This window comes from Synchiropus splendidus, chromosome 15 (assembly GCF_027744825.2).
Source record: "Synchiropus splendidus isolate RoL2022-P1 chromosome 15, RoL_Sspl_1.0, whole genome shotgun sequence".
NCBI classification, from domain to species: domain Eukaryota; kingdom Metazoa; phylum Chordata; class Actinopteri; order Syngnathiformes; family Callionymidae; genus Synchiropus; species Synchiropus splendidus.
Genome location: NC_071348.1, coordinates 4,999,996 through 5,014,854, shown reverse-complemented (window position 1 = coordinate 5,014,854; position 14,859 = coordinate 4,999,996). Strand labels below are relative to the sequence as shown.

Genomic DNA, 14,859 nt, shown 5'->3' with positions numbered 1-14,859 from the left:
TTCTGGATTTCTGGTGTTGTAGGCTTGCTTTTGGAATTGTGGAGTTTCTGCTTGCTATCTTTTGCTTGTTTGTGCTAGCTACTGAATGGTTTTTATATGGTTCTTGAGCTGGATGAACATCACTTGGATCTTTGGATTGAAAAACACTTTAATTTTAGAAATGGATGATAAAATAATGACCTTAAAATTAGCATCCCACTACTGTGCTACTAAATCAAAATCTTTATTACTCACTTATTGTTCCCGACTTTCCTGCTTGAACACTGAAGATACTGCTTTACGAAGGAAAATCAAAAACGACTTGAAATTGCGCGACAAAATCCAACTTGGAAAATCCAACCTTTCATATTGTGGCAACTATGAGAGAGGCACATGAGAGTGAAATACAGAGGAGATGGTACAAAGTGAAGGTGCTGCACTGATCCATAATTCATAACCAGAAGGACAAGCATATGCTCCCATTTTTCACCTTCACCGGCGCTTCTTCCTCTTCCCCTCATCTGGGTCTCGTGCGCATATTGCCGGGAGGCATGTGGATGGAGCAGCACATTATCTAAGCTCTACGAGGAGTAAACAGGCTTCTGTTTCTTTCATTTCCTCATCGTTGCCATTTCAAGTTCACACCATCACCTCGGCGTCCTGCTGGGCTGGCGTTTATCGGTCTTTAATGTTAAATGTTGTAAACGTTTTCAACTTCCGATGGTGACCTGCTGTGCCTCCTGGTCCCTGCGCAAGCGTCTGCTTCACGTTACCGAAGTGATTCAGAGTCACTTTTACTTTACCAAAATGTTTTGCTTTTCATCGACTGCCTCAGACATCAGCTCTACTCCAGAGCAGGTGAAGGCAAACTGGTCCGCAAAGGGCTGCAGTGGGTGCAGGGTTTTGTTCCAACCAGACAAGCACACAAAGTTGAACTGACTTCTTAGTATGACTTCTTCAAATACAGTACAATATACTTCAGGGAAAGGGGCGTGGAGATCGATTCCACAGTCAACCTTCACCCACTTTCTGTGCAAGGATGCAATGTACCGCCAAGTCTAGTGGAAGAATCCAACAGGTCCCAATGGAATCCTCAAGACGACTGACCAAAGTGCAGATCCCTCGAGAGCGTAAGGCTCTGATGGTCCTTGCTGTGATTCCACGGCTGCCCGACAGTCTTTGCTGAGCTCCACCCTGCATGCACACACTTGCCCTCTTCCTCATGCCTGGTGGATCATCCTGCTGAGAAGAGGCTTCAGTTTTTACATATAGTTAGTTTTCTCCAACTGTGTGCAGAGTTCGGCGCTCGCCTCTGTCGTTGCTTGTCCTACCCTAGTGGCTCCTGTAGGGCTAAGTGCTTGGAGCTCTGAGAAGAAAGTCCAGTGTTTTCAAAGATGGAGCGCATGAATGAACTTCCAGTCCACTTTAACGACATGGCAAAGAGGGAGCTTTTCCTAATTGGTTATTCCACTAACTCCTGTCACTGAGAGATATGACTTTCTGCTGTAGCCTCTTTTCAAACTGCCGGCGGATCTAAGCTGGACATGGAGAGGTCAGAGTGTCAATAACAGCTCTGCTGCCCTGCGCTGAAAGAGATGTAGTGGAAAGCAGACGCTTGTCGGCTGAAAGAGTGTGGTTTGGAGTGCAAACACCTGAGCGCAACTCGTGTTTCCAGCTCAGGCAGATCTGGTTTGATGCCTGGAACAGACTTTAAATGAAAAATCGAGCACTTCTGGTTACTCAGTGGCTGTGAGTCACCAAGAATAATCCACTTCCAGCACTTGTTTCTGTCCTCCTACATGATGTCCACTGTACCGTGCAGGTATTCTTGCACTTCAGTCAAACAGCTGCAAACAAGATGGCCTCAGTGGAGCAACTGAACTTGCCAATCTTTAGTTGTTAAATAAAATGTCACAAGAGAGTGAGGTCGATTGTGTGGAGGTGAGCATGTAGCCGGAATGGAGTTTAGATGTATCTGATGCAAGGAGCGGGTGGAGATGCTACAGTTTAGGGATGAGTGCGTGGGTTTTCTCAGGCCACCCAAGGACCCCACAACCCAGTACCAAGAGAGGTAGGCCCCCTGTCACCCAGGGCTACAAGGATTCACGGAAGAAATCACCTCGATCGAGGGAAGTGGGCTATAATTCCTGCAGTCATGATCTCACCATCTTCAGTGACCAGTCCTTGCTTCGAAACACACTGTGTTGCGCTCACGTCTTCAACAGCTGTTTTTAGATTAGCGAACATTAACTGCACTACTTATTCGTATGTTTATTCACAGCATATTAGCTAGTAATAAGTAGTTATTAAGTATTGCTTAGTGTCTTGTTAAGATGACCAGGTTTTACCCAATATTCACCTAAAGTTCACTCTAAACAGCACCACAACTACCAAGTATTAACCGTAAATAAACAAGTCATCTGTTTCTTAACAATTCTGTCATGTTGTCACAGTGGCAGGTAGTTGACCACCGCTGGAGGGACTTTGATCTCTTGTTCTTCAGCACATGAGTGAGGAGCGGGAGGCGCCAAATTTGACATGATGTCCAGCAGCTTGTAGCCATCAGGAGAGCATTCCGCTGCGCACTTGCTTCGAGCTTTAAAGATAACTGTCCTAATGTAAGGAGGAGTTACTGGGCTGGATCGTTCAGGTTGACTTGTCACGTCTCCTTCACGACCGGGTAATTACCCATGGCGTCTTCTTGAGTCGCCTGCGGTGAATCTCCTCCGCTGCTTTGTCTCTCCAACTCTCCCAGGTAATCTCTCATGCAGCATCTTGTCTGCGGGTCAACACCTGGTGGGGCTTCAAGCACAACACCTCAGTGCCTTCCTTATCACTTTAATGTGATGGAAATTTCCTGCGTGCGACTCATGTCATCCCCTCGACTGGGGCCCACCAGCGCGCCTTTCATCTCCGTCTTTTCTGGCATCTGAGAGGAAACACTGCCGGAGTGTGCCAAACTCAAATGGAATTATACATAATTGAACATTACAGAGGGATTGTGGACGCATGCTGAGTGTAACTCACTTGATCAGTGATAGATATTCCAGAACATGCAAATGTATTATTACATGATATCACGTTTTATTTTTAGAAGCTCAAAGCTTTGAGATGTGTCTTTCAGCTTCGAACGCTTTATAAAGAGCAGAGTGAGTGTTGGCAGAAATGATCGCTCAGTTTGCACTGAAGTTCATGATCATATTATGATCTGCTTCACGAAGCTTCCGAGGTGGGTGTGTTGGAGAGACGCTTCTGGCGTGTGACAGGACCAACATCAACCACGACATGAAGCATTCAGCTCTTCCTTATCTTGAGACGTCAGTCTGTCCAGGCCAGATGAGGCTCTGGTTTGAATGAACTGAACAGCGTCAGGCGCGTCCTTGAGTGTCGATCAAGACATGATTTCTGAATTTTTGGCTTTTTTTTTAGAGCGGTGAGAATGTATTATGGATTGTGCAGTCCGACTCTTGCCATAGATTTCCTGTCTAATGCCTCCGAGCTATAAAAGTTGCTGCAAAAATACCAAAAATTCATTATTATGCCAAATAATCGTTGAAATCTCGCTGCGTTTAAAGGAAAATTTCATTCATCACGCTTCATCTTCTAATTTCATCTTCAATTACCTTTCAGAAACAACTTTTTTGGCATAATGCCAGTATTATTTTGGTTATTATTATGTGATTTCTTTTTTTTATGAATAAATGATTTTTTTTAATAAATAAATTTGCAATTCTTTTTTTAAAATTAATTTATGCATTTTATATTGTTATTGTTTGGCATCTAACCCTGCCAAAATGTTAGTATAATAATAACAATAAAATAATATCATAATAACAGGGTTGAATATTCATGATTTCATAGCTCTTCGCTGTCATGTCTTTACATCCAAGATACAAATGTGAAATGTTTTATTGGCACGTGGCCTTTATGTGTTGCACTGGGTAATAAATGTGTTATTAGCAGTCATTAGATGACCATCTCTTTCTTCTCTCTTATGTCGCGGCACAGTTCTCTTCGGGCAGTTTGTGGTGTTCCACACAATGAAGACGGATGTGGTTGAGATCTTCGACGGCTCCACCACTGATTCCGCGCTTCTCTCCTCCATCTCCGGCTCACACTCAGGTGAAACACATCAGTTTGCAGAGTAGAGTTTGTCTCCAGTGCTACCAGGATCAAGCCAGTTTTCAACGGTCTGATTCACTTCAGGTGAGACGCTTCCTCTGAGTTCAGGAAACAAGATCATCCTCAAGTTCAGCGCGAACGGAACGGCGACCGCGAAAGGATTTCATTTCGTCTACCAAGGTGAGTCCTGTCATCCCCCGCCGCGGCGTCACCTCATAATTCAGTCAGAGGATTTGTTTTGGCTGTGGCACGCGTCAGTCAACAGAACGTGAGAAGAGATTCAAAATGTTTCTGTCCGCCTCTTCTCACCACTCCCTGCTAGCTGTGCCTCGAACCAGCGCCACTCAGTGCAGCTCGGTCCCTGAGCCCCGCTTTGGGAAACGCATTGGAAACGACTTTGGCATCGGGATGGCGGTTCTTTTTGAATGCAATCCAGGCTACACGCTGCACGGCTCGCACGCCATCAGGTGCGAGGCCGTGCCCAACGCTCTGGCCCAGTGGAACGGCTCGGTGCCCACATGTGCTGGTGAGTGTCCTACACTGATCCATGAGGCTGGAGCAGGTGTGCCGGGTGTCTCTTCTCCTCCTAGTTATCATTCATCCTGATGTCCGGCAGCCGCTGCAGGGAATCCACCAATTTGTGCTCTCGATATTTCACACAGGAGAAGGAGCCAGTGGCGGAGTCTCACGAATCACATGAGCACCCGATGAGTTTAGATCGACGAAAAAACTTAAACAGTAAATACTTAAATTACTTGTCAGCCTGGATCATCTAAGTGAAGTGTATTTTTAACATCTGCTGTCCACCAGCAGTGTAGAGCTGAAGCTATCTTCAGAGCCAGGATGAAAATGCAAATAGATTGTGGCTCTCTTGCATTTTTCTGATGAAATTGTTGCAACTGAAAAACACATCCAAGTTTGGTCCCGGGGCCTCTTGGCCCCTGATCTGATTGTACATGGTCCACAGCCACTGGCATGAATGTAGTTAAGCAAGTCGTGAGTCTCAGTTTGGCTCTTGACGGTCACGTCTGTGAGAATACGACCTCTAAATGCCACCACTGGTATTGTGCTGCATCAAACCAAGTTCAAATATCTGCACTTCATGTTTTGAAATTCATTCAAATCAAGGAAAGAAAATCTCATATATTGACTTAAATATGGTGTAACGTAGAGGCAACTCAATGTTTTATAAAAGTGCGAGAGGAAGCAAAGAAGTTACTGCTCCGAGGTAGAGGTCCTACATGTTTCCCGTGAACTCGCAATGAAGTTTTGGAATATTTATTTCCTTAGAAAATGCTAACTTTAATGCATTCCCTTCAAAATCAAATCATTTTTGTCCAGGCAATGAGCCTGTGACCCCTGAAAAGAGCTCTTTGGCCCCATTTTCGGTGCCGACCCTGCGCTTGAGAATCACTGGTGCAAGATAATGTTTCTGTGTTTGTCAAGCTTAGCCGATGACTTAAATAAATGTAAATTTGACGGATGTAAACAGGGAAACATTATTCAGTCTTGAATCTTTGCTGAACTATGAAAAGGCAGAGCTTTTCTCCGGAGTGTAATTTGAGATAATTCGCTAATTTGTGTCGAGACGTAACAGGGAAACTTGGACTTTAAAGTCAGTGCTGGGTGTCTCGGTGTTGCTGTTGAAAATGACACTGCGATTATCATGTCGCTTCGCTCACTTCAGTGTCTGTGAGTGGTGAGATGAGACTAGTTTGAAAGTGAAATCCACTCTTGCTACAGTTTCAGACTGACTTCCATGTGTACTCGCACATCATCCATATTAAACTCTGCAGCTTGTCGTGTGCGACGCCTTCCGCCAACATTATAGGCGTAAGAGATATGAAGTCAGGATCCAGCGTTGCATGACCATCAACTCTCTCTACATGGTTCTTTGGCAGAGCCTCCGCACGCCAGAGTCAAGATTTACATACCACGCCGGCTCCATCTGTCGCTTCCAAACCTCGCATGAAGACGGAAGAAAAATTGCATATTGAAGTCGGGCCTTGTGCCAGCGAACAAATTGCCCGTGTCTGTGAGTGCTGAAGATCTCAAGCCAGGGTTCACCCCAGTCCTCTGTCAAACGATAAGGGAGTAGCGGTGCCACACGCAGCTCCATTCTAAAGCCAGTGATTTTTATCCACAGATTGGATCTGGCTGCAGTCTACTCACCCAGAATAATAGATGTAGTCTCGCTGAAGGTACAAAAACACTTGGCTCAATTACTCACGCTCTCTCAGGCCACGGTGACGCCGCCCGCTCACTTAGAGGCGCCAGGTACAAGGACTTGCTCCTCTTAGCTCCTTCGCTAGTCCACCCTGATACACTTGGCTCACTTTTAATTTCCACAAACTGCTTACTCGCAGCGTTTCCATGCCGCAGTGCGAGCGATTTGTTGCTATTTAATTTGAATCTTTTGTCTTTGTTTGGTCAGTGGGGTTTGAAAAACAATTACTTTTGGGTTGCTGCGGAAAAACGCCAAAGATGAGCAGGAAATAAGTGGCTGCAGCAAAAGTGAGACATCGAGGTTCGGCGTCTGTCCGTCCATGGGTCAGCTAGCTAAATAGATGCCTACTGAGTGAAGTGTCCTCTCTCCATATGGAGGAGGAGCAGTTCTATTTCCAGTCTCTCCCAGATGACTCAGCTCCTCACCTAAGACAGAGCCCAGACACCGTCCAAAGAGCTTTCTTGAGAATCTTCATGCAGAGACTCGCACAGCTTTGACACTTTGAAATCTTGAAACAGTTTGGACCTTAACTTGGTCTTTTATTAATATATATAGCTGAAAACCTCACAACCAACAATATATGGGCCCTTTTGTGAATCATATGGGATACTTGAATTTCACCATTGTGTTCACGAGTGACTGAAAGAACAAGGACTTTTCGGAGACAGAAGCCCAGTCAACCAGGAAAGACTCAGAGTAGAACCTCCCAGCAGGGAGAGGTGATGTCTCAACACCTGGATGCGGTTCAGGCCTCTTCACTTTGACTCATACTCAGGAAGAAATGAAATATTTTACAATGAGCGTCATGTAATAACACCTTTATTACCAACAGGACTGGACTTCCTGATGATCGTTTCCACGACTTTACCGACACTGGCCTTCAGTTTTGATCTGCTGTGCTCTAAAAAAGGAAAGAATTCCCAAGATGCAAATCCTTTTCAGCAGCGACGGCGAGGTTAATGGATTCCTCCATTGAGCAACCTGCCGTGACACGGATTAGCCGGCAGCCACATTAGCATAAACATGATCACAGGCTGACGTGATTGTTGGAAGACATACCTTATAGGATGTGCCATGAGATGAAAGGATCGGAGAATGTCGGAGGAGGATGTTTCTGACGAAATGAGAGATGGTTTCGGAACGCTCCAGTGTAAATATCACTGAGGTGGAATGTGACTCCAGCAGTTTCTCACTGTGAAGGTGGCCCCCAGCCTTCAACCCTGTGAGGAACTGGCCCTGTTGGATGCTCATGAATTGCTACACTCAGTTTGCTACTGCAGAGCTAGTTCACCAACCTCATTTATCCTCTCCCTCCACTTTTCAAGGCATAAACAAAGCGTATTTGCAGAAGTCTGATGCAAATGTGACCAGTAGCGGTCTGCTGACTCGAGCGCCAAACCTTTTTTGTTTTCATTGTCCCACTTCGAATATTACTTGCTCTAATAAACCCGACATTAGATCATCTCTTTCCCCATTAGTCTGAGACTTTTTTTCTCTTTATGATAATCCAGAGGATTTTTGTCTTCGTGGGTGACTAATCATAATCCTTAATGGCCTAATAGAAAAGCCAAACATTGTTCAGTTTCACTCGGGTGAGTGAAAGACGTTTATTTCCTGCCTCCGCTTTCATTCTGATCTATTTACTCGACCTCAGATTAAGCTGACGCCAGCTCAGCCTGGTCAGGGACGGCAATTCTCAATCATCTGGTAAATTCATGGAGTTACATTTTCGGGTTGAACTGTTTTTGTCCACATGCCGAAGTGCCAAGTGTGCGATACGGCGCGAAGCTGCGCCCACACCGATCACTCTGACTGACTCTTTCATGCTCCCTCTCTTTCTCTATCTGCTTTTCCATTCTCCATGTCCAGTTCCCTGTGGCGGAGTGTTAACTGACCGCAGAGGCACAATCCTCTCTCCTGGATACCCAGATCCCTACGCCAACTATCTGAACTGTGCCTGGAAAATCTCAGTCCCTGAGGGAGCTGGCATCCAAGTGAGTGCGTGCGAGCTTCAGTGGAGTCATGTTTGAAGTTGGATTTAACACACGGATGAGATGAGATTGGGGCGTTGTTTGATGATTATTTCACGCCCTGTGATGTATACAGTACTTTGAAAAGATGGTATTGTGAATACGTTATTTTAGGGACGGATAAACAGGTGGACTGGACTTTGGGTGGGGATGGAAGTAAATGAATAGTCGAGTGGTTTTGAGGTGCATCCGGGCAGGGTACCAGCGCTTATTACCGGCGCACAGCTGTTGAACGGTTGCCCAGTTCTTTTCTTCAAAGGGTCGTTGCCTCGCAGGTGCAGAAAGCGCTACAGGTGCGGCTTTGTTTTCACCTGGCCTTTGCTCGACGAGGTGTCGAGGCAAGGCAGCAGGTGGATTTTTGGTGAGATTTCCCATCTTTTATTCGACGTGTTGGCTAGTCTCGGTACCCTTAGGCAGGTATACAGGAAGATCAGGTCCATGTCTAGGGACTTTGGGACTTTAAATAATGCCTGTTTTGAAGTGGACCTTCATGCATTGTGCCTTCAGTTGAGGCTCATGTGTTGGCTGCAGCTTTTCCTGAGCGAAAAACAGAGGTTGCTGCCTTTTGAGGAATTACTTGGTGTATATAGCACTGTCAAGTGGCCACATCAGGTGCTGCATATACTAAAAAACATCTCAGTTTTGGTATTTTTGAGTGGGCAGAAGTGAAGAATCTGGATCATTGGGGTGAGGGACAGTTCACTGAGGAAGGACAGATGGGTTGGACAGAGACAGTGTTGAGATGCCAGGTGAGGACATGGTGAGGTGTGACTTGGCGGATCAATAAACCAGCCCTCGAGGAAAGAATTCAAGGTACCTTGGAGAGGTTTTTTCTCACTATTAGACAGCAGATGTTTAAATAAATTGTCCACTTGGTACACAGATTAAATACTGCTGCAGGATCTCACAGTTAATCTCACAGAATCAGCAGTCAGAGGATGTTTTATCTCCTGCCTTTTGCTTTCCAACTGTCTTCATTGAAGTAACTTCTTCTTACAGATTCAAGTTGTGACCTTTGCCACGGAGCACAACTGGGATTCTCTGGATTTTTTTGACGGGGTTGACGGCAACGCTCCGAGGCTCGGCAGCTACTCAGGTGAAACTCATACAAATAGATTTTAGTTGACATTTCCCTCTTGAATTTCAATCAGATGTCACCTGGCCTCGGCCGGGGATAATGTAGTGAGGGAGCTGATTTCATTTGGCATGTCTTTTGAGGCTGCTGTCTGAAACTGGACAAAGAACACCAAGTGTTCCTCCTCCTCCTCCTCCGCATGAAGCTGCTGTCTCGCTCGCACAGGTCTTCATAAAAGGGCTCAGTTCCAGTCTGAATCTGCAGCGTCGCCTCGAGGCTCATACTAATGAAAACCGTGCTCCTGCCACATTGTAGCCCCCAAGAAACAGTCCTTCACATTACTTTAACCCCCTGAACCTCATGCTTTTTCTCAGCTTTGCTCACTGTGGGCTCTTTTCTCTACCAAGTCCAGCTCCCTTATGGAAATAGCAGACACATTTATGGCTTGAAGAGGTTACCTGAGGTGGTGTGGACCATATAGACTTGAAATCCGGGGGGGGGAATTGGTGCATTTTTACTTGAAGACTTGGAATGTTTTTCACTATTTTCTTCATTTATTTTTCACATAATTTATTAGAGCATACTCTGATGCATCTTGTAACCAGGTTAATTCCTCTGGTCACTTCAAGAAAACCGCAGCAAGGTGTGGGCTGCTCTTCCAAGTGATGGTGCCCAAAATGCAACCGAATCGCACCAATAAAAGTAAATTAACTGGAAAACTTCAAAATCCATAAGACTTAGACACAACCATAGACTTCCCTCCAGGGGGCTCACTGAAGGTAAAAGCAATGTCTCAAAATAGAAGCAGCTCTCATGCATCAAATAATCGCTCAACAATTCTCATGAGCTTGATTCTGTCCTGCTCATGAATAGCAGACTTGAGTCACTCAGCACTTTCACCGGGTTTAACACCACAAGCTTATCATTGTACAAATTCATCAGTAATACTTTGTTTGTTTGTAGCAGTTTAACGGTGACTCATCCGCCTCCAGTGATTCATACTTCATCGTTTTTTAAATGAAAAACATTCACTTGTTATTGTTAAACAGTGCAGGTGAATGGAAACCTCTTGATTCCTTTCGTGTTTAATAACAGTGTGACGTCCATGACTGGTGCTTCAGTGCGTTCACCCTGTTCTGTTTTGTTTGTGAGCGTTTCATTGAGGTTCTCAACAAACGTAGCCTCCCAGTAAATGTGCGTTGGTTCTCTGTTGGTTCTTGCAGGCACCACGATTCCTCAGCTGCTCAACAGCACATCCAACAACCTGTTCCTGACGTTCCAGTCTGACATCAGCGTGTCTGCCGCCGGCTTCCACTTGGAGTACACAGGTATGAGGAGAGACGGCTTGTCTGCCTCCCTGTCACTTGTCGTCAATTTGTTTTCTATGTGTCCATCTGCTAGCAGCCTCCAGGTGCTTCAGCCGGTATTGAACTAAATGAAAGGGTGAGATGGAGTGTAGCAGCGTCAGTGTGACGGTCGGGCGGGTTGTGAGGAGAGCTCCATTGCGGAAGCAGCGACGAGTGAAATTTTAAAGTTGTCAGGTCGACTTTGTTGACAAGGTTGTTTGCCGAGTTACTAATGTGTCGGTGGACGTGTCACTTGAAACGCACGTTGTATGCCGAAATAAGCAGCGTTGCTAAATCAGCTGGCCAGAACAGTGGTGTGGGGTCTAAAGTCTGGCAGGGTAAAGTACCTTTGTCCTTCATATGTGATAAATTGCTCTAGCCTTGGCTCTCCCATCTCCAGTCCTCTTGCCTCACTAGGGCCTAACTGATGCCCAACTTGTGCCTAACTTCCTGTCCATTTGACCCAACAAGGGCCCAACGGTGGACCAACTGGAGCCCGGCTCGGCTCTCCCAGCTCCAGTCCTTCCAACCAAATTTCTAACCACGGCAGTAATAGTACCACATCTGCTGCACAGAATCCTGCAGTATGACACAATCACGTAAGGCATTAGACTGCCTGAAAACCCAGCTAAGGGATCCGCGTCTGTGTTTTGTGTTGTCCGAAATAGCAGCTCCTGCTGATGCGCTAATGGCATGTTTATTCACTCGTGTCAGAGCCGGTGATTCTACGCTTGTCATAATCTGACACATGCTTTCAGCTGGAGCCATTAACAAGGATGCTTTATTTCCGTCTCATAACAGCGAGCGACAGGACAGCTGCAGCCCTGCTAATCCACTGAGTGGAGCTTATTTGAGTTGGGGTTACAATCTCTTAAAAACTGTGTTGGAACTTAGGGAGGTGTGATAGCTGACCTCAGGCGGCTCTTGGTCACCGCTTACCAAAGCTTGTTGCTGGAGCTTCTGAACTGCCATGGCCTCTTCAGGAGCCCACTGGTTCAGACCTGTACCCCTAAAGGACTTGCATTCGTTTATGGGACTCACTTTTGAAAGGGCACTGAAGCTCTGAAGCCCAAAGTGAACTTTGTGAAACTCTGAAATGTTCAGGTTGGAAGTGAACACCGAGGTAAATGGACTGTGTGATATTGTTTCCTCCTGGAATATGTGACAAAACAAACGTTGCTGTCTCTGACTCTCTCCTCGCTGTCAGTCCTCCGTCTTCACATGTCATGTAGTCAGTTCCCCTGCACTCTTGCTCGCTGCAGCTCCGCAGTCGCCTGCTTCCTTTCTGAACCTGCATCCCTCAGTACAACCTACCGCTGAGATGACTCCAGTGCCTTAGCTCGACATACATTTTTCTTCCTTTGTTATCAACACTGTATGATAATTCAAATAAACCAGGCACGTGTCGGCGGCTGCGCCTCCTCTTATCCAGCCAGGCTGTGTTTTTATTAGAATCCCATGGTTGGTTTCTCTGTCTCATATTCCCTGATGTATTGAGCTTATCGGGAAAGAAAAAGCCACAGAGAGGTGGTGTCGTTCGTGGGACAGTGATGAATTTCTTTCACATCAGTCACTCCCGTGTTCAAACCCTCACTATAACTTTAGAGTGTAGCTCTCGACCCGCTTTCCCAAGGACGGTGGAGTAGTTTTATTTGAGCAAAGTGGCGAGTATTCGCAGCGTTTTGATTTGTAAGAGGAGTTTCTAGAGGACATGTGACTACACCACAGGGCATATGAGGTAGCGGTGGAAAGGTCTCTGAAGCAATAACTGCCTGAGAAACGTGTTTTGGTGCAGGGACTGCAGATGCAACAGATCTAAATATGAATGTACACAATTACCAGCCCCATTATTCTTCAGAGTTCTTCCACTTAGACAGGTGCTGCAGTGGAAGTGACCCAGACATTCCTCTCTCCAGCTCTTGCTAGCCAGGAGGAATGACTCAGATGGCCCAACAGGGAAGCTGATTAGAGCACTTTTTTCTTGTGGTTTGTAGCCACAGTGGTAACGTAGATCCACTGGCCACTGAAAAAACACATTTTTCTCAACCCCTATTGTCTTGAACCATTTGGGGAAATTGCGACTGTTCTATTTGACCATAAATCGCCAAGCATCAGGAGGTCTTGTTTCTAGGGTAACAAGATTTTACCATTGATGGTAGAGGTGGTCAGTCAGCATGTGGCTCTTTCGCTCGAGTGTTTCTGCTCAAAGGGAGCCATTCACGCATCAAAGCCATTGTAGATCTGTCCGGTTTCGGAGACCAGGCTCATAACAAAACAAGAACTTGCCATTCAAAATGCTGTGCTCACAAGTTTAGCAAGGTGAAGCGAGTTAATGCAGTTTTAAAGACCCGGCTGGGGCTTGACTATCCTGTAAATCTTTCATGCCGTCTGTTCTCCAAAAACAATTGTAAATCAATTACTGTCTGAAAACACCACCTGTTCCGAAAGACGGCGAACTGTATCCAGTTGAATATTTAATGACTACATATGTTTTGCTTTCTGCTTCATAACGTTTCTCAGTCGATACGTCCAGTCAGCCCTGAGCACCGACTCGAGTGAAGTGCTGTCAGCTTGGTTTTGGATTCTCTGTGAGCGAGGAGCTGCTTCTTCTTGGCTTGAATGCTCATCATGAGGCAGCGGGCGGTTTCAGAATCGACATTAAATTCCACTGTTTACCGCGTCTGTTGACAGAGAAATACACACAGAAGGTGTTGTAGTTTCTCTAGTGTTGTGTTTGCATAAAAGCCGCAGCATTCGTCACTTATTAAAATTCATAAAAAGACTTGCCAAGTCTAATACAATTTGCAGTGCTGCACTAGCGCAGATAAACAAGCAACCCCTGAAAAGTCTGACACGACGACAAAAGCACTGTAAGAAGAGGAAACTGCTCAATTAAATCAGCTCAAATTGGATTCCGCGTGGCAAACTTGTCAACACGGCTCCTGAATCTTGGCCTAAAGACACGCGACCATTTTAAAAGACCTTCATTTTTGTGACTGCAAGATTCCATTTAATGACCTGGAAAATAACCTTCAGTTTTATTCCCGCTTCTCAAGCCGGAAAAACGTGCAAAGATTTTGTGACATGAATTGTGTAGCACCTAGTTAGTGAAAAATAATGGTCAGATTTATCACAATATACAGCCATTTTGGTTAATATTGGAAAGTCGCAAATCGTAATACCAGCGTGATTTTGGTGTGGACTATTGGCAGAGTTGTCTATATCAATATCAGTAAGCATAATCTCTATTCTCATAATTCTTGCAGAAATAAATAAGGAATTCTCTAAATAATAATTCTACAGATGACTGGCTTCATTTTCTGCCATTGCAGCCTTTGTTTTTGACCTGTATTCTGCGTGGCCAAGGTCCATTTTGTAGCTTCTAGCAATCCAATAAACTTTTTCAAGTCTGCGTGCACTTGCTCAGAAGCTGCTCAGACCAAAACTCAGCACCTCTTTTCTGCCTTTGACCACGATTATTGTGCTGTAGGAACTCAACAACATGATCACCAGCAGATGAGCTTTTGGGGTCACACTCATGCCACACTTTAACCAATAATGTCAAAATTGGGCCACGTTCTTCTGAGTCTAACTCTTGGCCAGAGCAGCCTGTTCTGACAGCATTTAAAGCTTCTGTAGCATATAAAATATCCAACAATTCTGACAAAGCTTTAGTATTTAAATACTAAAGCCTTGGAACGCAGTGAGTGGGAGTGGCCCAGAAAAGAAAGGGGCTCTCCTCAGGGCAGCTGTGAGTGACCTTAAGAGGGCAACATCGGATGCACCACAACAAACTCACCTGGACCTAGATACGTACCCATGAGCCATATCATTGTTTTTCAACTGTGCGAGTCCTTGACTTGAAACCTCTGTAACTGTTTTCTTCATGACCACGTCTTTGATACTGGTATTTCTCAGTCCACTGACTATCCAGCCTGGTGGCTGTATTGATAGAAAAAAAAACATTTGTGCTGTCTCCGTAGCAACATTTGTTCATTTGCAACCAGGTCCCTCTGGTTATTTCTGCCGCTTGAATTCAAGCATGCGCCTGGATGAAACCAGCGCAGAACAGGAGAAAGG

The 14,859-nt window shown here is 45.4% G+C and overlaps 1 protein-coding gene across 4 annotated transcripts in view; it reads left to right on the top strand.

Annotated features, from left to right (window-relative positions):
- Positions 1-14,859, top strand: part of LOC128746586 (CUB and sushi domain-containing protein 3-like) — a 237,853-nt gene that overhangs the window by 132,796 nt on the left and 90,198 nt on the right. For all 4 annotated transcript variants that reach the window (XM_053843734.1, XM_053843732.1, XM_053843731.1 and 1 more), the window contains 6 exons: positions 3,988-4,101; positions 4,186-4,281; positions 4,424-4,627; positions 8,198-8,322; positions 9,358-9,454; positions 10,657-10,761. In XM_053843734.1, coding sequence (XP_053699709.1) covers positions 3,988-4,101; positions 4,186-4,281; positions 4,424-4,627; positions 8,198-8,322; positions 9,358-9,454; positions 10,657-10,761 — 741 coding nt within the window. The remainder of the gene's footprint in view (positions 1-3,987; positions 4,102-4,185; positions 4,282-4,423; positions 4,628-8,197; positions 8,323-9,357; positions 9,455-10,656; positions 10,762-14,859) is intronic.